Raw genomic sequence first — 23606 nt, 5'->3', positions numbered from 1 at the left:
GTTATGTCAAAGCTAAAAATGACAGTAAGATGGCTGGTTTGGCACAGATTCGAAAATGTTAATTGACTGCTTCAGCGATGACTTGACAACTGAGCTCGTGTGATCGATGTGCTCGTCGCCCTTTTCCCTCCGAGAGAACATCTCTCAGGATAAAACAAATACCATTCCGCATTTGCCTTGACAAGGACCTCAAATCCTGGGAGCAGGAGATGGTGGCATATAAAAGTGTAATGATGACAAAAGACTGTGCCAGCTGCTTGGGTTACTGTACACACTGCAGACACAACAAATGACTTACAATAATTAAACACAGGAAGAAGATGAGATCCTTTGGAGAGACTGCTTCCTAGAATACCTTATGGAGTTTACTTAACCAATGTCAGCTCAAACTTTCTTTGAAAAGAAAGTGCAGAGAGAGACGAGCCGTCACTTTGTTTCCATTAATATGGCGATGGAGAGCTTAACTAGCATGAGTAGTGTGTCTCCAAAGTGTCGCCTTCAACAGAACAGCTTATTTAGGATAAATCCTCTTAATGACTGTAAATGTTAGATCAGTCAAAGCTTATTTATATTATCATTAGTGAGATACGTGTCCAGTGACATACCTTGAACAATCTGCTGAGCCATTGAGTGGGTGCACTTGTAGAACACCCTGGCACACAGTGGCACCAGCTCATCATTCATCTTCTTCATGGCTTTTTTGAGTGTAGCACCAACTGCTTCTGTAACTTCCTTCAGACTGGTGACCTCCAGGTTATCCCTGGACACAACCAGGGAAAGTGAAAGTGAAGCGCTACACTCGTCAGCAGACATGACAGTGTGGCACTCTATGGATCCACCTGCCACCTTTGTAGTCATGTGACAGGAAGTCCTTTTGGTAGAGTCATCCCGAATTGCAGTGACATGGAGCTCAACAGCCGCACCTTTGGGTAAGGCAGGTACCACCACGACCAGTAATGGTGCAGGTTTGCTCTTGGGCTCCCACAAGTCCTGCAATGCAGACAGATGGTATTCAAATGAACTGAAATAAAATGGCAAATTATATACTGTGTTGTGCCACACACTGCAATCAAATGTATGGCCCTCCTGCTGAGACACATGCTGTGCTTTCGGACTACAAACACTACTCCATCAACGTTTAACATTATTGTAAAGCACATCATAAAATTCTACCACATGGCACTAAGACAGGCTTTTTGCTTGACAAACTGACAGCCTATCAATTAACATGAGATTGTGAGATGACCCTCAGTAATGATAGTGTACAAACAGTTCAGAAAGAATCCATACTCCCTGCAGCCAGAGAGAGCAGAATTCACAAATGCTTTCACTTTGAGGTGCATTTGCTAACATGACAGGTCCTATCCAAGATGACTTCTCACCTTGTAAGAAGATCACTCACAATATGTTACGGCAGTTTCACCACATGCGCATTTAGTGGAGAACTGCCTCAATTTTATCTACAGAGCCAAAATCTCTTTGTTTTTCCCCCCTTCTGGACTGGGCCATTAGCAGTAGCAAAATGTCTTAGAGCAGTGCTACAATGTGGCCCTCTAATAATACTTGGCTGTGGCTTCATCTGCTAATGGGAGAGAAATGAGTGTTTTATATAACCGTCATTTCAGTTGGAGTCGATAGGGCAAAAACACTTAACCCCCTTTTCAATTTGCTGGATCAATTTTCATCCACTTACACCCCACTTCGTAAGTGCAGAATAATAACAGGTTACTCACATTTTATTTTGATATTCACTCACAAAAAAAAGAAGAGAAATCATTGACAAGAGCAGATGACGGCCTCTTTGTCCCTTCAACAGACGAGTCCGTCATGACCCAATCAGCCAGATTCACTGAAGCAGCACTTACCTTCAGATTAAACTTCAGCAAACGCTTAATTGTGTATCAACAGCTAACCTCTTGCCTTGGAGAGTGTCCTGAATCAGTATGTGTGCAAGGGTTAGGTTAAGATTTCTTTACTCTGCTAATTTTCAGGAGAGCCTAGCCTCTGGTGATCAACAATAACAATCGCAAGAGCAGAGAACAATGGCCATGTCAGAACAGCAGCTCTTAGCATGTCAGACAAAGTGACAGCACACATACGCGCTCTATGCTTTGATAAATGTTATATTAGCACTTCTGGCACAGGATAGGTATTCTCCTAGAGGGAGCTGCTCCTGCACTTGTCAATAGTGATTGAACATGGAACAGAGTGAGGGAACTGAGGAGTGAAGTGACAGAACCGGGGGTCTTGCTCAGCCAGGCTTAAAGGCCACCCTGCAGGCCTTAGGTGCTGAGGCACTATACCCAACCGACCATTCACAAGGAGATCAGGGGACTTCAACACTGCAGCTCCAGCCTCTGGCAGGACTTTATTGTCATGGCACAGTTGCAGACTTCTTGTCAGAGCTGTTGGATGAGGTTACATGAGTCTCGCTTTGTTTCTTTATTAATGTATCCACAAAAATGTAACATTAGAAGGGAAGTTTGTTCAGCAGTTCTGGTGGAGGTTAAATGTTTTATTTATTCAAATACACACACAGAAAGTATTACTGCTTTTAGTTATAAAATATCCAAAGGCCCATGAGTGCACACATTTAGGACAACTAAAATAAATATTTAACAATTAAAGCAACCATATCACAGTATCCTACCAACACTATCAGTGAAAAAAACGTCACCTTCATCACTGATTTTTGCTATTTTGTTCATATAATACTATTTATTACATAAATTCCATTCATTTTTTTAAATTTGGAGATGAATTTGAATTTTTTCACGATGCTTGGTTCCACTCTGTTCTAGTCTCCCAGTAGGCATATTCTCGGCGATATAGGTACCCAACCACATCCCTATGTAATCTATTACTTTTTTCTTTGAATTTCCCCCTAGCCTGTGTGTGTGTCTTTCTGTATGTGCATATGTTGTATGTTTCATCACCGTGTGTGTGTGTGTGCATGTGTGTCCCTGCCAGAGATGTGAGGGATGGAACAGTGGTTGACATCTATATATGACCAGAGATCATTTATTGAATCAATCCAATAAATTACAAACTTTGATGTATGATGGAGCTGAGTGCGGGAGTGGCAAGTTGGGAGAGCGCGGGCAGGGTGGCAAAGAGAGTGCATGTGTGTGTGTGTGTGTTTGTGTAGAGGGCTCTTGCTTTGGTCTACACTAGGCACTTAACACAATCCATCTCATTACCTCATCCCACTCCAGTTCCAGGGCAAGCAGCCACTCCCCCAGTGCTCTCTCTTCCAAAAACGGCAGGTAAACGCGTGAAGTCCGGATCTGCTGTGCTTAGCTCTCGACACTGATGGCGTGTGACCTGCTACTCCTTATGTTTGTTTTCTTTCTCCCCACTTTCCTCACTTCAACTCACGTCCATACGCCTGGAGCGTGTGGTGGGTTGGAGGGCCGAGAGGCGTGAAAGCCGAACGGTAAACACGGTAATAAGGAAGTGGTGTAAAGGCGGGGAACAGCAGGGAGCTGATGGGACTGCGCTGCTTAGCCAGTTCCCCTACATTTCCTGCCCAGCAGGACACCTTCAGCATGTGGCTCTATGTCTCAACACTTACTGTAGCGCTGTCAGTCTGCTATAATATCCTTCCCATTCAATCTCTTTTCTTAAGAGTCTGCTCTGAAGCTTGGCAGGCTGTTTGTGTAAATGAAACACACAGGGCTGTGTCAGTGGGGTGGGAAAGGGTTTAAGGGCATGAGGCCATTATAAAAACATGCCAGAGGCCAGAGTTACTTCAAAAATCTCAAGTAAGCAGAAGAGAAACTATGTATATAGGGTTTACTTTTGCACAAAGGAAAAACTGTCCAGCTGCAAACTCAGTACTATCAAGTTTAATTTTTCACCCATCAAAATTCTGATAAAACTGATAATTTCTTTGAACATCTTTTCCACATTTGCAAAACATCTTGGTATTTATGAATAGCAAATGTGAAAATAAAATTGTCCTTAGCCTTATTAAATAAAAAATATATATATTTTAACCTGCCTAATAATTATTTTTTCCTTTTTGACATGTTTTCAGAAGCTGTTATTGTGACACAAAGGGACAGCTGTTTAACATTTATCGACTTATCACATCAAAATCTCCCTGTTCATCAAAGCTTTTGCACACACACAGACAAACAGGCTTATTGTGGTTTAATGCACCGTAAATACAATTTCACACTTGTAGCGACTCCAGTATGCTCCCAATTAACCCTGCAAGCTTCTTCATCCACCTGATTAGAGAAATTATCAACGCACAACAACATGGCCCTGTGGCTTCACAGACATGCTAAGCACTGCTGTTTTCACAGGTCTGTTGTCTGAAAATACAGTGAAAAGCATGCCATTTATATCTAAAACAATCCAACATTGGACATCCAGATTTAAATGTGCATCAGATATTACATGTTGTGCTCATGGCAATCAGCATGTATTAAAAAGGACAGACAGATTTGGGAAAAATAATAGGGATAAGAGCACATGACAATTTCACTCAAATATTCAGTATTAATAATTCAATCCATATTAACAGTCTTGGAATAAAATTCAACATAATGATTGAATTACTTTTTTGGTATAACTTTCCCATTTGATTTTTAATTCATCCATCCATCCATCCATTTTCTACACTGCTTATCCGTCAGGGTAGTGGGGGAGCTGGAGCCTATCCCAGCTGACTACGAGTGAGAGGCGGGCTACACCCTGGACTGGTCGCCAGTCAATCGCAGGGGCGAAACACAGACTGACTGATTTTTAATCTTAATTTCTAATTTACTATTATATTTGATTCAGTTTAATAAATCATGATGTCAAAATTAGACATTCAGAACAATTAGATTACACATAAAAGATTACTGTACAGCAAAATATCATATATCACATTTTTATTTGGCATCACTAGATTTTGTTGGTTGGTATGTATCCCAGTATTAACATTTGATCTTATATGTCTTATTTTCTCCCTTCTCTTTTTATCCATTTACATAAAATACTTTATAGATTGTGTTTTGAAAATTTGGTTTATTTACTTACTAGTTACCACAGTTATATAAAACTGAATTGCCTGTATAGTTGAAGACATCACCTCATGAAGTGAAGAAAGACGTTTTGCTAATTGGCAGCTGGCAACTTTGTCTCTGTCTGTGGGAGTTGTGTTATTAGCGTTTGACCCGAGTTAACCATTTTAATTATGATCAGTTCAAATGAGCACCGGCGCTTTGTATAATCGCCACCCCAGGGAAAAAGCATTTCACCAAGTATGGAATGAAACAGTAGCCCCCCACCACCAGAACTGCTCACCCTATCTTCTGCTGCACACCTGCATTTGAAGTGGAAGAGAGGGGAAAATGTGAAGGCCAAGCTGGGAAGTCACACGGAGATGATCTGCCTCACAGGCAAAGAAAGAGTGTAAGGTCAGGTTAGTAACCCACCACCTTAAGGGAGCTCTATTCTTCAGGGGGAGAAGCCACCTGTTTACAGATGGAGCTGTCAGTTAGACCTACTTCAAATGAAAATCAATTGAAGTTAAAACAGGGTCTCCTGGTGCCAATCCCAGGTCAGCTAAATGAATGTGTTTGATTGTTCTGACATACCACATATAGAAAAACAACAGATGTTGTCCATCTTCAGTGACCTCTGACATGAGGCCAGTCTTGTCATGTCCCAAAGCTTTGCCCTCTTTCTTGAGATGAACTAAACAGTAATATGTGTATTTGAATTTAAAAAAATATATTTTGAAAGCTCTGAGAATATTGATAGCTGGCCATCTATAACCCATTTACAATTTTATATACAGCTATATGGCTGTGGAGTTGACACAAAGTTGACGCCGTCTCTCTCTTTAACATTGTTCACCACGGAGCAGAGCCACATGTTGGAGGTGGGCTCCTGCCTCTCTCCCTAAGGCCCTATTCCCATGGTTAGACAGATTACTGTGGGAGGAGAAGGGCTGCCAGGGGAGACTGGTGCCCCTATTAGACGTGTGGAGCAGGGGCTGTAAGCTGGGGTGGTAGAATGGCAGGAGGGATGGAGGGAGGTGGCAGGGAAGAGGGGTGGAGAGGGGGATAAGCTGCTCTGAGAGTTGAACGGAGCTCCAAAATGGTGTGTGGGGGCAAAGGATTAGGGAAGCTCTGAGGAAGACATCTGCTTCTGTGCCAAGCTCCACATTATCAAAGACACCAGCATTTCCCACATCATCAACTTTTCATGAGCGCGCTCACTGGTAAATATCAGTCGCAGCGGCTTGGGTCTCGAGGGGGCAGGGAGGGGCGAGGAACTTATTTCACAACTATAAAATACAATTCTGAAAGGGCTCTCTGAGAAACTTGGAGAACATATCAAGTTTCTCTCTCTCTTTTTTTTTTTTTTTTTACTTATTCATCGACACATGGATCCCACTATCTTTTAATCCATTAAACATGTGTTCATTCTATGTAGGACTAGGCTAGTATCATATAAGTATGATCAATATTTCCTCTGCATCTATAATAAAACAGACAGTCATTGCTCTTGTTTTAACCAGTTCTATGTGTTTCATAAACAAAAATCTCACTACCCAGTAACTGACCTTCTCATCCTCTGGGGCCATCAGCATGCTGTCCCAGACGGCCCTGATGATGGGGATGTCTTGGTGCCTTGTGGTGTAACAGTGGGCCTGAATAACGTGTGTTAGAGTCAGGCTGCCAATCACCGCCTCCAGAACCTTTTTCACATAGCTGAACGACAAATGGGCCTGCGTCCTGGTGCCAGCATTTACCAGCTGCATGGTACAGGGGACCAAAGCAATTTGGCCTGCACAGAAAACCAACTCATCGACCTGGAGAGAAGAGGAGGGGAAAAAAAAGGAAAAACACATCAATGAGGGCTTTATTTTGGTAAAAAAAAAAAATACAGGATCAAGAGAGTAGAACCAAACTGGCAGCTTTGTGGCACTGTCCTTGGGCACTGTGGAACTTTGAACATGCTCCCCAGGATTGTCATTGTGAGCATGTTAATGCTAATGTTTGCTATTTAGCGCTGAAAACAAATTAGCAAATTAAAACTTTGATCTGACGGTGGCGCTAGATACATAGTATACATTCAGTTTCAACAAACTCTAAAACTCCTGTCAGTATTGGTATATCTGAAAAATGGTTTCTATTCAACCAAAAAACAAAGTAATCAAACTACAAAATTTCATACAAATAAAAAGTTCAATATTCATCAGTGAGGTGCTACAATCAAATTAACATTAATTATAAGCATATGTTTGAGTAACACTACATTAATTAACAAGTTCCACCTGCTTTTTTGCAGGATGTTATCACCAACAATTCTCATTTCACAAGCAGGTATTCTGTGAGAAGCCTGCTAATGCATCGCTGTGGCACCAGTATTATTTATAAACACAGTGTGATAATAAGCTCAATTCTCCGCTAAATACCTCTTTTAGAATTAAGCTTTGTGTATAATGAAACCTGAGAAAAAAAAAATCTATCTGCTTAATGCAGAGAGATGAGTAGGAAGAGAAGTGGCATTAAGGGGGTCAGGTCTTTAGAGACCCCATAGTTCACTACTGTTTGAGGTTGCGTGGCATTAGTGCTGGACACTACCTGCTGGTCAATACAAACAGCTGTTGATGACATGTTGATAATTGCTGGCCTTTGCAGGGACCCTGGAGCACATGGAGATCTCCAGGCAGAATCAGAAAGGCCTGAATCAATTGATACATGGCTCAAGACAAGGTCCTTTACTGAAAGCAAAGACAGAGTCAGGGGCACAATGTTTTAAAGCAAGATTACCGGTGTTAACGTGGTCCAGAGGTATTACATGAGACTTAGCGCACTCTCAGCCGAACTTCAACAAGTCCTTTTGTTTTCTTCTTGTTTTGTTGATCAAAAGAGGAAAGCTGAAAACAGAGCATTTTTCCTCTGCTGAAATGTATGTCTTTTATGAGATACTACCAAAACAAGATGCTAGCTGCATGGCTGTTTAGCTAGAGGGCAAAGATGGTCATGGCTATTTCCATAATCAGATGGGTTTGTCATGATACCCAGCTCATGGGTTCACTTGTCAACTTTAATGAATCTACAGCTTCCGTCTCTGCTGTTCCAAATTACCTGGACGGTGCGGAAGCTGAGAGATGGAGAGAAGATGGGGAGCGGGATGCAAGTGAGTGAGGGGGGAAAAAAGCGAGGAGATAAGGCCCTGACTGCTTTCAACCACTTGGATCAATCGCTGCATCATTTACCTGCAAGCATGATCTGCCCAAGCGCCCGCATTACTATGTCTGCCTCACATAAAAGCCACATTCCCACACATCAACAACAAATTGTCATTGGCATTCCATTTATGAGCCATCAAATGCCATCATATCCATTCAAACAAAGGAGGGCTCCATCAGGTTGGATGGGTGGCCAGAATTTTTTAACAAGCTTGTCCCCATGAAAAGAGCTCGCTTCCATTTTGAATTCATAAAGGCTGGTTACCATTTGTCTATTTGAATATCAAAAGGGGCTAGCATGGGGCCCCTTGACTGTTAAAGGCAGGCTCCCATAGCTTCTACCAAGCAGGTGTGTGATGATCAATTATTAAGGATCCCGCTCTGGTTACTCTTAGTGGGAGGTGGAATTGGGGATTTGGGGGTTTATGGTTGTGGGGGCACATCTTTCTGTGGTGAACCTAGATGGGGGAGAGACAGTGGAGTAGGGAGAGCGAATACTATTTACATAAAATTAACAGTTCAAAAGAGTGAGTTCACACACCAATCAAACTTGTTAATTGACTGTCAATGGTGTGTCCCTGAATGTACAACACAACTACATTATTCATCTTAGGCCTTGACAGGGAAGACAGTCCAATTTGCATGGGCGTTCTAAACGTGATCAACAACCACAATGCCACATGCATTTTTAATAGGCCAGAGATGGGACCCTTTAATATTCATAAGGGTCAAACAATTGCATATGACATTAAACTTTCTATAACAAGCAAAGTATTTTTCAAATGCTAGCCTTAGCAGTCTAAATGGCCCACTGAGAAAAGGGCCAGAGAATCAATGCTACATGTCAGTTTATTTGTGTTCTACTGCATCTTTATTATATTTGAGATTTGTTGTCAGAACTTGAGAGATTTTCAGCAATTTCAGGTTTTAGTAACTGTCTTTTTTAATCATAGAAAACAAAGTAAAATATGGTTGGGCAATTTGGACAGAATACATATCACAATAAATATTAGAGCAGCATCATATTAGAAATATTTGATATCGATTGCAACATATTCCTGCTATTTTCTGCTCCTGCAATTTGGACAATGCACTTGGCCACACTAATAAACCCAATGACATGTCAAAAGGTCACCATGCCAAAAGACGTTCTGTCTCTCTCTCTCCCAGGGAGCTGCAGACAGCAACATACATGTAAATGTACTCAGGAAGCGCCTGGCTGTATCTGCTTCCAACCCTTAACGGTGTCTCGTTTCAGGCTGGTGTGTCTGAGGTGTTTCTAATTGCAGTTTTTGTCAGAGCTTCCAGAGATGACCAGACAGTGCTAGACTATATTCACATTGGTGTTGGATCCCTCTGGGCCCCCATCGTGTTGAAGACGTCTCCGAGTGTCATTAGCAGAGCTCTGGAATAGTATAGATGAACTGGCCCGGCCTGGATAAAATGACCTGGTATTGACGAACAGTCAGGTTTTTCTGCCTAGTTCCAAGGACAGAGAGAGGTGGAAAACTGCTCCACCGCTCCTATCAGATATGCTAATGGTCACATTTCTCCCCATTGAGACCTCATGCATAATTTAACCAGGAAAATGATAATACAAAATGTGTAAAATAGGTTAGATTAATATGGTGTACCTTTTCCCTTATGCAAGGACACATGTCACCAAGCTAAAAGGGTAATGGCAATCCTAAGTACAGTACACGCAATAGGATGGGTAATTAAATGCAAAATGTAATTAATATTTGTGATATGTGCTTTCATTGAGATTGATACCAAATCTTTTGAGTGCTGTTTACAGCCTCATCATGCAATAAGGATAAATGAATACATCTTCAAAGCATCAGGTCAAGACTTTCCAGCTCATAACTAAAATGTATCAGAGATTGAGTGTTGTAAGCCTTTATTCAATAATTTATGATGAATTTAGACAAAATATTAAAGGGCCGCAACATGTAAGTTGCACTAGGTCAGATTCAAAGCAAGGTTTCCATCTAAAACTTAATTTCATATATAAACTGTTATTCACTTGAAATGGGACACTCTTTAATTCACTTTTAATCCCTTATGGAACATTCTTAATGTATGTGACAAATTTCAAAATTTCCTTCCTGGCTCTTTTTTTCACTTTTGTAATTTTCTTTTTTTGTTGAATATTTTAGGCTTGGCAAATAGCTCAAAATAGTTCAAAATGTGGGGATCAAAAAAACTGAGGTTGAAGTTTTGTTCAATGTATTTAAGTGCATATATTATTTCTGCTTTTTGGCGGGGATTTGATATTCAGCGACTGTTTAATCCTTGTGTGGTGGATGGCAGTTTGTCAGGGATGTGTGCTGTGATTTCATCTTGAACTGGCTTCAAGTCTGTGGGGCTCTTTCAGCATTAGTGCATTCAAAGCAGATCATGTCTGGGAGTGGGAAATGATAAGAGATGGGCTCATGTTGTGCTGCGCCCTGAGGAAATCCTGCCTCTTCTGACACCTCATTTCTACAAATACAAACCTTTCAGGAGAACCACAACCGATCTGCCCTCTACAGAATCTCTCCCCATGTTAGGCTTCTCATTTAAGGCTTCATGGGAAGGGGGAGGGAGATATTTGCCTTTTTTATTCCCTCTTCTTTTTTTCCACTATTTCTATTTTTTGCTTCCTGTTTGTGCTCTAGTTTGAGCCTAACCCCTGTATGCTCAACTGTCACACAAAATCAGTGTTACTTAAACGGCGACATAAATAGCCATATGAAGTGCACAAAGGAAGGCGAGTATAGGGCATTTCTGAGTGCATTCTCTGAGGTCTAAAACTGCACATTTATTCAGAAAACAAACCATAAGCATATGCTCAAAAGACAGGGTTTTTATGATGACAAATTTAGAAGAATGCTAAAAATTACACAGCTATAATGAGCCATTGTTGAGGCAACGTGTGGTCAGTCTCAGCGAGGGACACTGGCCTTCCCCAACCCCCACCTTCTCTGTGCTTATGTGTATTTTTCTGTTGTGCCTGGATGTCTGCTCTCGACATGGCCACTCCATAGACACTGCACTGTGTGGAAGAGTAACACTGTCATGTCAGCTCTAGTCAACTTTATGGTGGTCAGGAGCTGCCGCTCAGTACTATAACCAAGGTCGAGGGAGCGGGACTGCTGGATGCTCAAGGAGACACATCTGAATGCCAATGGGCATGAGTAAACAAATAACTAAATAAATAAATAAATAAATCTGAGTCTCTGCAACATGATAAAAAGTATCTCTCTATACATACTCATTTACAGCAAAATTTGACACTTTTTGTGTGGTTTGTACTGTAAATTTACCTATAATGATTTTAAAATGAGTGAATTATTTCAAATAAAATATAAGTCCTCAAAGCACAAACAAGAAAATTGCCTGCTGCAGTGGAGTACTGTGCCACACCAGAGCTGAGCTGTGGATGAAGAGTGATGGAAGGGCATGGTTTTTCATTGCGTTAGGCAAAATGCCCTGCTGCCTTCAACTGTCCTGACCTCACATTTTTTGACAAATTGGTTGTGAGGCTTTTACGACTGATGCACATATCGCAAAAATCATTTCTGCCAAGCTTCCTCTATGACCTGCCCGTGGGACATGACAAGCCCCTCCATGCATCGCTCTATCAAACCGAATCTTTCCAGGACAATGCAAATTATGACAAATTCCATCATCCTGCATTATGCGCTTTCCTGCTAATCTCCCTAATTCGAGAGAATCGGGGAGGGTCTCGCTGTTTCAGCTGAGGGGCATGTTGTCTGATTGAATGATGCTGAAACTGCAACCCTCAACCTCTGTTATTTCTCCCTTCCCAGCTGTGACCACCTCGTCTCTTCTGTCTTTTCATATTTTTCCTCTTTTTGAAGCTACGTCTCTACGGCTGGCTGGTAATGGGAGCACTAACCTAACCTGGGCACAAAATAATTATGTCAACACAGTGTACCAAGGCACAGCCATTAAAGGGTAACTGTCAGTTGTGGTGAAGTCAGTTGTGTGTGTCTATAATATCAGAGATAGGACCACAGTGTGAAATGTCTGTTCTGCATGTGACAGCGTGAATGTCAAAAACAAATCGGCTTGCGACCCAGCGATTTGAAGCTGCTGGATCGGGGAGAAAAGTCCTCAGTGTCCACAACCCAAACAATCCAGTTAAGCTCACACACAAACCCTCTCTTCCCTGCTCAGTTGCTCCTGTGTTGCTTGTAATGGTCACAACATGTAGTTCAGTATTCACAAATACAAGACGAATAACAGACAAACAAAAAATGAAAGACAGAGTGAGGAAGACGGTGCAGAAAACACAGAGGAGACCAATAAAAGATGTAGTCCCTTGTCATCTCAACAGATGGCAGTATGGCTACATTTAAAAAGGCACACAGCTCCTCATGCAAAGTCCACTCAATCCATGGACAGGCTGCCCAGACAGTATCGAAGTCTTTCTTCTTTTTCCTTTATTTATTCTTTTTTTTTTTGACAAAGTAAAAAAGTTTGCATAAATAAGCCACAAATTCTACTAGAGAAATGCAGGAGTATTGATGAAAGGGAATTTGGAAAAAAAAAATATAACTGTTTGTGATTTTTGTTGCAATATCGGCACTAAGCATTGCTTTATATTTATCTTTTTTTGTAAACTACTGAAAATCCAGGATAGCAGAAAGGGGACTATAAAAAGATGAATAGTAAAAAAAATTAAACAAAAAAAATCTCAAGAGAACGAGTTTCCATCTAAGAAACACTTGTTTACACTTGAATGTTCAGAAATGTTATTTTACTGAATAAATGCAACAGATATTATAATATCCCCTCTATGTCAGTATACTGAAAATGTACTGAATCCCCACTGAAAAATAGAACAAATATAAACATTTTTGTCAGAGAATCAAATGCAGCTCAATAAATTTTGACATGTGCGAGATATTGTGTACTCTGTATTAAATGGAATGAACTCTTACCCTGAGCATCTCCACTTCAGTACATTACCAAGACTCACTGGTGTTGACATCCCCTTGCATAATAAATCCATAATATCAATAATAAATATATATTAAAAATGAACATAGTGATATGTTCACATAAGGAAAAAAAACAAGGGACTGTATATTATATTAACAGTTTTTACTTTGATGACAATGGCATTTGAAAAAATGAATGACCCGGGTTAAAAGTTACTACTCAGAAGAATTGCTCCATGTGAAATTTATGATGAAGCGAATGGCCAAAAGTAAATGGAATGTAAACACTAACTCCTTTCTGAGTCATCTGTAGTACTAGTAAAAAAAAAAAAAAAAAAAAAACTTCTAAATGGACATGCTGACAAAATGGATATGCTAGCACACTGTTGCATCTGTGGGTAATAATCACGTCTAACCGGTGGCAAGTTCAACCTCACAAAAAGACAGACGGGTATAATAATGATAAAAATCATGTATAACAGCAGTTTCCTAAAACCACAAACTGCAGTAAAGAGGTGTACAGCAGTCAATAGGTGAATCTGCAGCAACAAGCCATCTTTTACAGCCGCTCAGTCTTGGTTGGTGACATATCAATCATGGTTTGTCTTTGTTACCACATTTATTCTGTACAAACAAAACAATCTATTAATAAAACGCTGGACAATTTTATTCATTTCTGTTTGGCTGACAGCTATACATCAAAAATATGAAAGCATAGTGAAGTTTTTCTTGTCCCTATTTGCCTAAGATTAATTAAATTTAAACAGTTCAGAGTCAATTGTTTTGGACTAAAGACTTTGACTGCAAGTAAAACATTGTAAAGCAGGAGGGTTACATTTCTCCCCTGATGCTGTTTCCTATTAGTTTCTGTATGTCACCACATTAGTATGTGTGGGAACTCATCCTTATATTGTGTAGATTTCACAAGGAGGATCTTCCAGACCCTCCTTATCTATGTGTGTGTGTGTGTGTATATGCATGTGTGTGTGTGGGCCCTGTCAGATATGCCCTCTCGTCACTGCAGGGGGAAGAAACACACCCGGGCAGCTCTGAATATAGTGGCTAGTTACCATAGTAATGGGATGGTCATACATCTCTCCTGTCTCAGACAGTGATGGGAGTGGACAGGACGCGCCGCTATGCTTTTTATCTATGCATTCAGCGTTCAGTTATTTCATTCCACAAATAAAAAAGCCACACCACCCCACTTCTCCTTTTTCCATATTCAAATAGACGGGTAAGATGAGAAGTAAATAGTTGGATATGGGGTAATAATTCACACATGGGACTACAAATAATGATGTGTTTTGACTGAGTGTTTGTGATTGCAATTGTAACAGCCCGAGTGTCTTGGCAGATATCAGCAGTCGTGGGATTTTTACATGACGCTATTCAGATGCCTTCTTGATGTCTCTGAACCATTCACCCCTCCACTGCTCATCAGCAGTGACAAAGTGAGAAGCAAACAAGCGCACACGCTCACACATACACACACACACAAGGATGTGATTTTCTCAAATTAAAAAAAGTCCACCGTTCATCGAATTAAATCATATTCATACATCACAGCTAATTACATTCATCTAGATTCCATTAAATGTCCCAGTATCTTCTATTAATATACTGTAGACAAAAACAATGATAAAAATAATTACATAATGATTTTTAGACACAAAGCAGAAGAAATCTGCAAACCTCCAAAGGCGAAAGACTTTTAGTAAGATCTGGCCCATCACTGGATACACCAGAGATCTACAACAGCGTGGGTGATGAAGGATGATTAAATGGTACATGTCCACCTCCTGTATGTGTACATGTACACAAATGATGCACGTATATTTACAGTATATGCATATCGAGTATAAGTGTAACTCCCCATCATTCAGTACGTAAAAGAGTAAGGGGGGGGGGGGGGGCGAAGGCTGTGGCTATCCTGTCCCTGCTGCCCATGGCTTGTTGACATGAACCAAGGCAGTCAGGCACCAATAATACATGAAGAGCTGTTCAAAGGCAATTAGGATCAGTTGTCAGGGCCGGGCCCATTAATGAGTGGGAGTGTGGCAGGGGCCGGGGCAGAGGCACAGCGCTGGCGTACGTGGCCGCTTGAGAGTCGATGCACTCTGACAGATCCAGTCCTTACCCTGTCCTCGCCTGGTACAAGCTGATACCAGCCTGTTTCCACGTGGTGCTGCAGTAGCACAGGATAATCTAGCAAAGAATGCGCTCTCTCTTGAAAATGACCACTGCCATGACAGGTCATCCTCTACGCAGTCTCAGCAGGAGACAAAGGGGTGGAGGGGTGGGGTGTGTGGGATGGAGTTGGGAGCGTAACATAATTACCTCATCTGCTGGTGACCACTTCCTATAAAACATCCCCCTCGTCAGGTTTAAAAAAAGAAAGAAAAAAAAAGATGGTCTGCTTTGACCTTTCACATAGATGTGTAAATATTTAAAGGCACAAGTAATCAACCCAGCTCCTGCGTTGTCCCAGGACGAAGCTATGACCATGTGTCAAGGCAGATATACATGTTGGGTTGCAGAGCTGTATTAGAAGGGGGGAAAGGAAAGAAATCATTTTTGCATACAAGGCAGTGTTGATAAGTATGCATACATGTTGTGGGTACACAGACCTGCACACGAGCAAACATTTGTCAACAAATGTTTAGGTACAGATGGTTTGAGATAATGTGTGCGCTCAATTGCCTCTTTTGTTTGTCTTTACATCTTTATCTATTTGCATGTCCCTGAATGCGGTTTGAATGCTGTATACGTGCCCTGTCAGTCATGAGTGCGTTACAGTGAGTCACTCATGACTCACTGTAATGGCCAAACCAGTTTACCTTGTCATACAGCCAGGGCCTATCACAAAGAGCACACAGGTGCATGTGTGTGTGTGTCTGTGTGTGCCTCTGTAAGAGCTGGCCTCAGGGCATACAGCCCTACATGACATTGCAGTAAGGTCTTACTGGGTTTGATCAGTGTGTTTTGTGTGCGTCCGGTTCAAGCGAAGACAGTTGACCCCGGTGTTTGGGTAGGATGAGTAAAGCCTACAGAGACACACTCAGGTGATGTGCAGAGACAGCAACTGAATCAATGCTCGCTGGGGAAAGGCTGCGAGGTGAAACCCAACTGTCAGTCAAAACCTTCTTGACTCTCTCCAGACAAAAGGTTCAACTCATTGCACACAATTCAGGCATTCAGACGGGGAAACAGCCAGCCGGTTCTACTAGTGCCTTCAGTGAAATGAAAAGAAAAAACAAATCTGTGTTAACATCCTCTGCTGCAACCAGGAGCAAGTAACTACATGTACTGAAGAACACCGTAGTTCTGAGTAGCCTTCAATCTCACGACTCCTCAAACCGCTGAGCCTTCAAGACCTCATTTTTCATCGACTCAATTGCTCGACAACTGGCCTCACCCCTTCCTCCCTGCCTCATCTCCCCTCCTCCTTCAGCAAAAGTGATCATTTGTTCTTTTATTAAAGTTGATAACATCCCTTGCATTGTCTGAGTGTGCACGCTAGAGAGCCGCCCCTACTGTTCTAGCCTCCAGCACTTCGTATTATTGGTGCATTATTTCACGCATGCCCTCCTCTTTTATCAAGCGCTTTTGAAGTAATGTTAATAGACTAGAAAATTGAGACATTTATGAAGTATGGGCCGTGTTTATGAAAAAATCCATAAAGTATGACAGGGGAGAGGTGAGATAAAAGCAAGGTTTTAATAGATTATGGCAAACAGGGGAGAGGCGTCAGATGCTGACAGGCACCTCCTCCGAGATCCCTCATATTTTATGGGATTAATTTTGTTATATTAGAAATGAAGTTAAACGTCCTAATTAATCTGTTCGTGCTACATGAATACCTCCCCGAACGCAGATGCACACACGCACGCTGTTTTTTGGCTAATTACTCTTCTGTGGTAATTGAGGTAGATGTATTCTCTAGATGTAGGTTAAGGAAGTTTGAGGACGTTTGGGGGGGGGAGGTGTTTGATGTAATGTGGAGGACTGCTGAATTGTGCATGTTGGCTGTTTTACAGTGGTGAAATATTCTGGGTGAGAACAACAAACCATAAAACTAAAGCACTTAGCTTAATTTCTGCAATTCATCAATAAAATTTTTCGCTTTCTCACTCACCACACTAGCTCATATTTAGCTGTCAGCCTTCCGATTATTCACCATAAAGTCCAGTTGCTTCACAAACCCATCATGTACCACATTTCTCATGGACAACACTGTGACATAATCTGTTTCTTTTAACGCAGAACAAGAGGTTGGACTTTGTTTTTGTTGTTATTGTTGGGTCCTCTTGTGACGCAGCAGTTTCACATGCACACCATGTAACCACAATTCATTCCTCTCTCATGTTTCCTGACACCCTCTTAAAAAAACATCTTAAAAAATCTATATAGTTTATTATTAAAGGAATCTTTAATAAGGAAAATTAAATTAAAGGAAATAAATTAAATGAAAATAAATTAAAGGAAGCCTTAAAAATATACTCTTTATACTACTTTGTTGGCTGAAAGAAAATCAAAATTAGGAGTCCAACAAGCAGAGGAGATTTCAAATTATTCTTCCTCTTTTAGTCGCTCTTCCATCATCTTTCTGTCCCTACATGGGTGGCCCAACCGCACTACAACTCAGCCTGACCTCCTGAACCTTTCATCAAGAGGGTCAAACGATGTTCATCTCTTTGTTTTTAGACATTAAGACGACTGTTAGAAAATTATTCAAATTCTACCATGTGCCACAGCATACTCCTCCCATTTGACGCTAATTGGCAACGTCAGATCCACTTCCCTCCTGATTCCTCGCAGTCCACTTTGACAATTTTCAAAAAATCCAATGCAAATCCTGTCGTGGGCTCGTGCAAGACGGCCTTCCACAATATTGACTGTCACTCACAATTAGGGGAATGAGGCAAGGGGGTTAGTGTTCACCAGCAACCTGAGGCAAGTGCAGTCAGCTCCCAAAACACACCCCGCAGAATCTGATCAGTGAGTATAATTTCCCAGCAAATATCCCAGGGGTGAGCCACTTACCTTAACAGGAAAGAGGAGATGTTTAACAACCATTCAACTGATAGTCTTCCTATTCAGGCCTGTTTTGGCTATTGTGTTTTGCCTCTGTAAATGGGGCTCCAAAGGGAATGTGATGGAACAGGCAACATTAATCTCAATGGATGTGGGAAAAAAAAATCATGTAGTTTGAGACTCCTGTTGTTAATTCGAACTTCAGTAAATGATAGGTCAATTTTGTCCATCTGGCAACTCATAAGCGTAATCGTCTGTTATTAGTATAAATGGATTTCTGCGTAAAAATATGGAACAATGCTGGCTAAAGAAACAGACCCAAGCTTTTCTTTTTTTTTTCCTGCTATTATGTTAATGCAATAATTGTTTAAAAGCACTTTCGAAGAAACAACTTACAGAAAATGCAGCAATAACTTTTAGTTCTTTTAAAAGCATGCCATTACTTTGCTTTTGTTGTAGTGAGAGAATTTGTTTTGATGTTCTGCGCGTAAAACTGGATGTCTGAGAGCATCTTTTGTTTTTAATGAACAGATTGATGCAATAAAAGAGTGAAATGTCTTATATCTTAATTAGATTATGCAAATCATATTGAAAACAAATGACAGTTAAATTTGCATTAGATCTCTGATAAAAACACACAGAAAAACAAAACAATTAGGGGCAAGAACTTTGAGAGTACCGCACTCACAAATGATATATTACTCTGTACGTAATACATATTATGGTGAATGCAACCTCTAAGCACATGTCAATCAGGTGAAGAACAAAATGAAACAAAGCATGAATTAAATCACTGTTTTTGTCTTCATAGCTTGGGGCTTTTACCTGAACTACTGGCATATCATACATTAACATACAATACACCAATAGGCCCCCAGCTTTGACATCATAAAGGTTAACTAATTCTTTAAATCAAGTCAGATCTAACTCTGTCAGCTTGCCAGGCCAAGTCGACATTCAGCCAGGGTGCCGTTCCCGAGAGGTGAAGCTGAGAGACATGACAAGCTAGGCAGATAGATGAAGAGATGGATGGAGTCTGAAGGTCCAGCATCCATCACATGCCAATCCCAAATGCCGCTGCTCTCTACCACCACCACCAGTACCACCCTTCACTGTGGAGGCCGACTGCAGTTAAATCCTGCAGCGACGGAGTGCCATGTTCTGTCAGTAGCCATGTGCTCTCTCTCAAACAACTGGACACATGTCAAAAGAATGCACTGGTCTCAGTGGAGATGGACATCGGTCTGTTTATACGTGTATTTAGTCACAGCATGTTGAGATGGTTAGCATTATTACATTTTGTCAGATTAACAAACGAGAAGGTAAACCAGAATCAATCATCAGGTTACTCTCTTTTTACAACAATTTACGACAATCTAATTCCTCCATTAAGTCATAACTCATTGCCCTCTTCAAAGAACTCATCACAAAGACGCCTCCGCTGCACAGAACTGATTATATTCACTGGACATAATTAAGATCAGAAATTCATCTTTAATCATTTCACGTTCAACCCCACTGCCAACCCCCATGTATGACCAGATCCCTTTTTAATTACTAATTCTTTTCCGCAGTGAAAGTGTTATTTGGTCTCAGACAACAGCTTTTCTGTCTCTGTTTTTGCCAGAGTCCCGTTGCCATGGTGTCACACAGCAATAGTCACAGTCGTTGAAAATTATCATTAAGGTGGAGCCAACATGGTAGTGGTGAGAGAAAGGGTGGCACTGCGTGCTTGCTCACAGCAAGGGGGTAATTGTATCAATATGTAAAAACCTTTAGCTGTACTGAAGAGTTGTTAATACATTTTTGATCAAATTAAGTCATTGTAGCGTGGAGGAGGAGCAGACACACTGAGAAACGACACAGGGGTCGCATGAAGCGCCGTGCGCATCACTGAGCCAGGAAACTCCTCTCATTGTTTTCTCAAATTGCTTTGGATATGAATGATCATTAGAGGAATGAGAGATGAGACGGTTTTCCAGAGGCAATAGCACATGCTCACAGCTGACTTCAATTTCATGTCTTAATGAGACTCCACTGAGGAAATCAAACATTGCTGGCATGTTAAAAGCAAACCTGACTCTGTAGGTTACATCTCAGGAATCCAAACTGCGCAAGATCCTCTGAGCTCCAGTGACACACTGGTGAGATATGCCGTCAAGCTCTGAACGAACGGCTAATCCACACATGTTCTCACTCATAGACGGATTTGGCTGTAGGATCAAGGACAGTGTGGAGGAGATGGACACTATCCTTGTTGACAGTACCTTGACAAGTGTAATCCCATATAATACACACTGGGTAAACAAAACACCAAGCCAACCGTGCAACCACGGCCCACACTTCCTCTGCTCTGCCTTTGAATTCGGCATTCTTTCTGGGTTTGAAACAATATGAAAGAAGTTCAACTCGTAGCTTTACAAACAACTGCAAAAATGAATACACACTGCCCACTATAATAGGGATACATATTTGCATGTATACATAAAGGTAGTAATAAGAACAAACTATCACACAAAGCAACAATCACAATCATCTGCACGCATGCATCTGTACATAAACAGAGACAACAGAGACGGACTCAAAGCAATCACGTAATCTGAGACACTTCAACTGCTTTGTAAGAGTCAAGCACAACAACGTATCATAAGAATCACCAGAGAGATTCATCATTCATCAAATGAATCCTTGGTATTCCACTATTAATCCATTACTTTGCCAACAATGACACAAAAGAAAACAAAGTTCCTTATTTTTAGCTCAGCTTCTCAGTCAAGGATCAAGGGATTCAGCAGGAGATGTTTATTATTTGCAATCAGTAGCCAAACATGTTACGTGAAGAACAAGGTTGAAACAAACAGAGAATGATGATTGGAAAAAAAGTAAGAAAAATAAAACTGAAGAAAAGGTAAATAACAGGGTCTGTGAAGCATATCATTGGCAAGACAGTGATGCTGAAATGACTGAATAATTGATTAGTCTATTAGCAGAGAACTATACTTAACTTTCAAGTTTAAACTGTCAACAGTCTTATCTACCACAAGCAACTCCACCTTCTCCCTGTTGTTGACCTTAGAGCCTTACCCTGAGAGCCTGGCTGTAAGGCCCAATGTTGGCTGGGGCCCAGTGGGACAGACTCTGGACATGCAGGGCATCCCTCTGGTGGAAGCAGCCCTCCTCTAGGGGCTCGGTCCAGTCGTGGAGCAGGCAATCCATCTGCAGCAGCTGGCCAGCAGGCAGAGGAGCCTGGACACACACCCTACAAGGAAAAGAGGGGGACCATGAAATGGTTGGCACAGTTAGAACTCAAATTCACAATAAATGCCAAATGCTGTAGAGTTTGAACAATGTAAAAATGTTTGCCAAAAGAACAAAAAACTCAGCAGAAAAGGTCTGTCTCTGTGTTTGCAGCATTACCTGGCAGGAGGATTCATGCCAAAGTGTTCCTTATAGACTGTGTTGAGTAAAACAAAGTCTTCCATGCACCTCACATACAAGTGGACCAGGACAATGTCCTTCATCTTCCAGCCCCTGCTGTCCAACTCACCTGGAAACAGACAACACATTACACTGTGAATCACTGTAGTGTAGCTGCATACTGTAAATTAGCAACATGATCTCATCTACTATAAACTTGGTACAACTTGAAAGAGCTCACTGATATAAATTTGGTAAATGTAATGTACCACATATAATAAAACTGGCAGTATAGTCCAAAAACAAGGCAATAAACTCCAATTAAAATGCAAGCTCGTATGCAAAATTGTGGATTTGTGACCAAAAAAAAGTGCCACATTTAGTAGGTCGACCATTTATAGTGTACAGGCTTGGGTCAGGTGTCAGGCTCACACTGTGCTATGCCTATCATACAGTCAGACTGTTCAGTCATTTGAACGCTAACGCTATTGCAGTTAAAAGGTGTATAATCTTCAAAGTTTTACCGTGACACTGAAATCCATTAAAATGGCTCTAAAGTGGTTATGATGTTCGTCCCCTTTCTATAAAGTGTGACCTAACAAAGTACATTCGCATATTGTAGGCTCTGGATGCAAATGCAGGCACAAGGGCTCAAAGCAAAGCCTTTCTCTTTACAATCATTTGAAAGAGCTTCAAGTTTGTTTTTCCTTTGCCAACACCAGCGTCTCAGACTACTTCGCCCTCATACAAAGAGGTTGTTCATTAAATATTAACTTGTTTAATATTGTCTCTGCACTCTGAAGGCTGTTCAGCTGAGCACCACGATAAACATTAAATATGCTTTTCATCTTTCGCATCAAAAAGGAGAAAGCGAAAAAAAAAAAAGACTCAGATACACTGTAAAAGCGTGCACTTTTAAACTTCTGCAGGGCAAAAATGATAACCCACCCAACATGACTGCACTGTGAGTCTGTGTGTGTGTGTGTTTTATTTTAAAGGAGGCTTGGTTAATTTGAAGTGCCTGTCCTTGTTTGGTGGCCAACTCACTATAGCATTCGTGTCACAGATGGCGTCTCTGACACGCAGGGTTTAGCCTGCTGGGCTGACAAGCACTTTTGAATAAGGAACGACTTCTCAAGCTCAGCCACACCTCCTCATGTGTCTTTAGCAGGAACAGCAAGGAGAAAGAAAGACACCCAAGGGACAAAGAAGTTTTCCCCATATGTTTCTCTCCACTGAATTTTGGGGCTTCCAGTGGGGAGTACAGTAAGCCCCTGCAGAAACTGAAGCCTCTTCAATCACCCATGGACAAAGGAATTCTATATCATCTCCCCTTGAACATATAAAAGAAGTAATCTTTATTTGATCGAAGAAACCATGGCTTATTAGTTTACTTGTGAGTGTCCTTCTGGATGCGTTTTCACTTCAGCGATTTTGGAAGTGTAGAGAAAAGCGTGTTCACAGTACATCAAGTTCTTCAAAAGCGTTCGCTCTCTTGCTCAATACTTTCTTAACGTCGCGCTTTCCCTTACTTTTCAACTGTGTGAAAGCTGCTCGCGTCTGGTCCTGGATCCCACATTCTTGGCTCTGAAGGCCATTGATGCCAGAGATCCACTGATAGCCTCTTGAGCTTCTTGGTGAGCAGGTTGGAGGGAGATCTGTAGGAAGAGATACAACATGAAGAAGAAGTGGGTTAGCAGATTTGGTTCTTCGCACGTTCTCTGCACAGTGAGGACTGCAAATAGTTAGTTCAATACTTGATCAAGACTTGCAAACAAAATGGGTTTTTTTTATTCCTTTTCTTCATCTATAACCAGGGCATATGCTGTGTGAAGTAATTCATGCATAGGTGGTTTATGTCAAAGGGGAAATGAATTCAGAGACTGTCACAAACGCACTGCTGAAATGACAGCTCTTGTCAAACAGTCACTCAAAACTACTAGCATCATGATGCTGGCTGCATGACACAGTTTCAGGGAGCACACACAACACACAGA

General features: G+C 41.3%; 1 protein-coding gene across 2 annotated transcripts in view; it reads right to left on the bottom strand.

Annotated features, from left to right (window-relative positions):
* The window catches only part of dph6 (diphthamine biosynthesis 6), a 55843-nt gene that overhangs the window by 6296 nt on the left and 25941 nt on the right, over nt 1-23606 (bottom strand). Inside the window, exons 10-14 of one of the 2 annotated variants that reach the window (XM_046412647.1) lie at nt 23142-23267; nt 21610-21739; nt 21277-21451; nt 6569-6817; nt 606-990 (exon numbers count right to left, since the gene is read on the bottom strand). In XM_046412647.1, coding sequence (XP_046268603.1) covers nt 606-990; nt 6569-6817; nt 21277-21451; nt 21610-21739; nt 23142-23267 — 1065 coding nt within the window. Of the gene's footprint in view, nt 1-605; nt 991-3776; nt 4323-6568; nt 6818-21276; nt 21452-21609; nt 21740-23141; nt 23268-23606 lie in introns of those variants that run through there. The other variant, XM_046412648.1, reaches the window with a different exon arrangement.

The sequence above is a fragment of the Scatophagus argus genome, chromosome 15 (assembly GCF_020382885.2).
Source record: "Scatophagus argus isolate fScaArg1 chromosome 15, fScaArg1.pri, whole genome shotgun sequence".
NCBI classification, from domain to species: domain Eukaryota; kingdom Metazoa; phylum Chordata; class Actinopteri; family Scatophagidae; genus Scatophagus; species Scatophagus argus.
The sequence above is the reverse complement of the archived record's forward strand: the minus strand, read 5'-3'. Positions and strand labels throughout refer to the sequence as shown.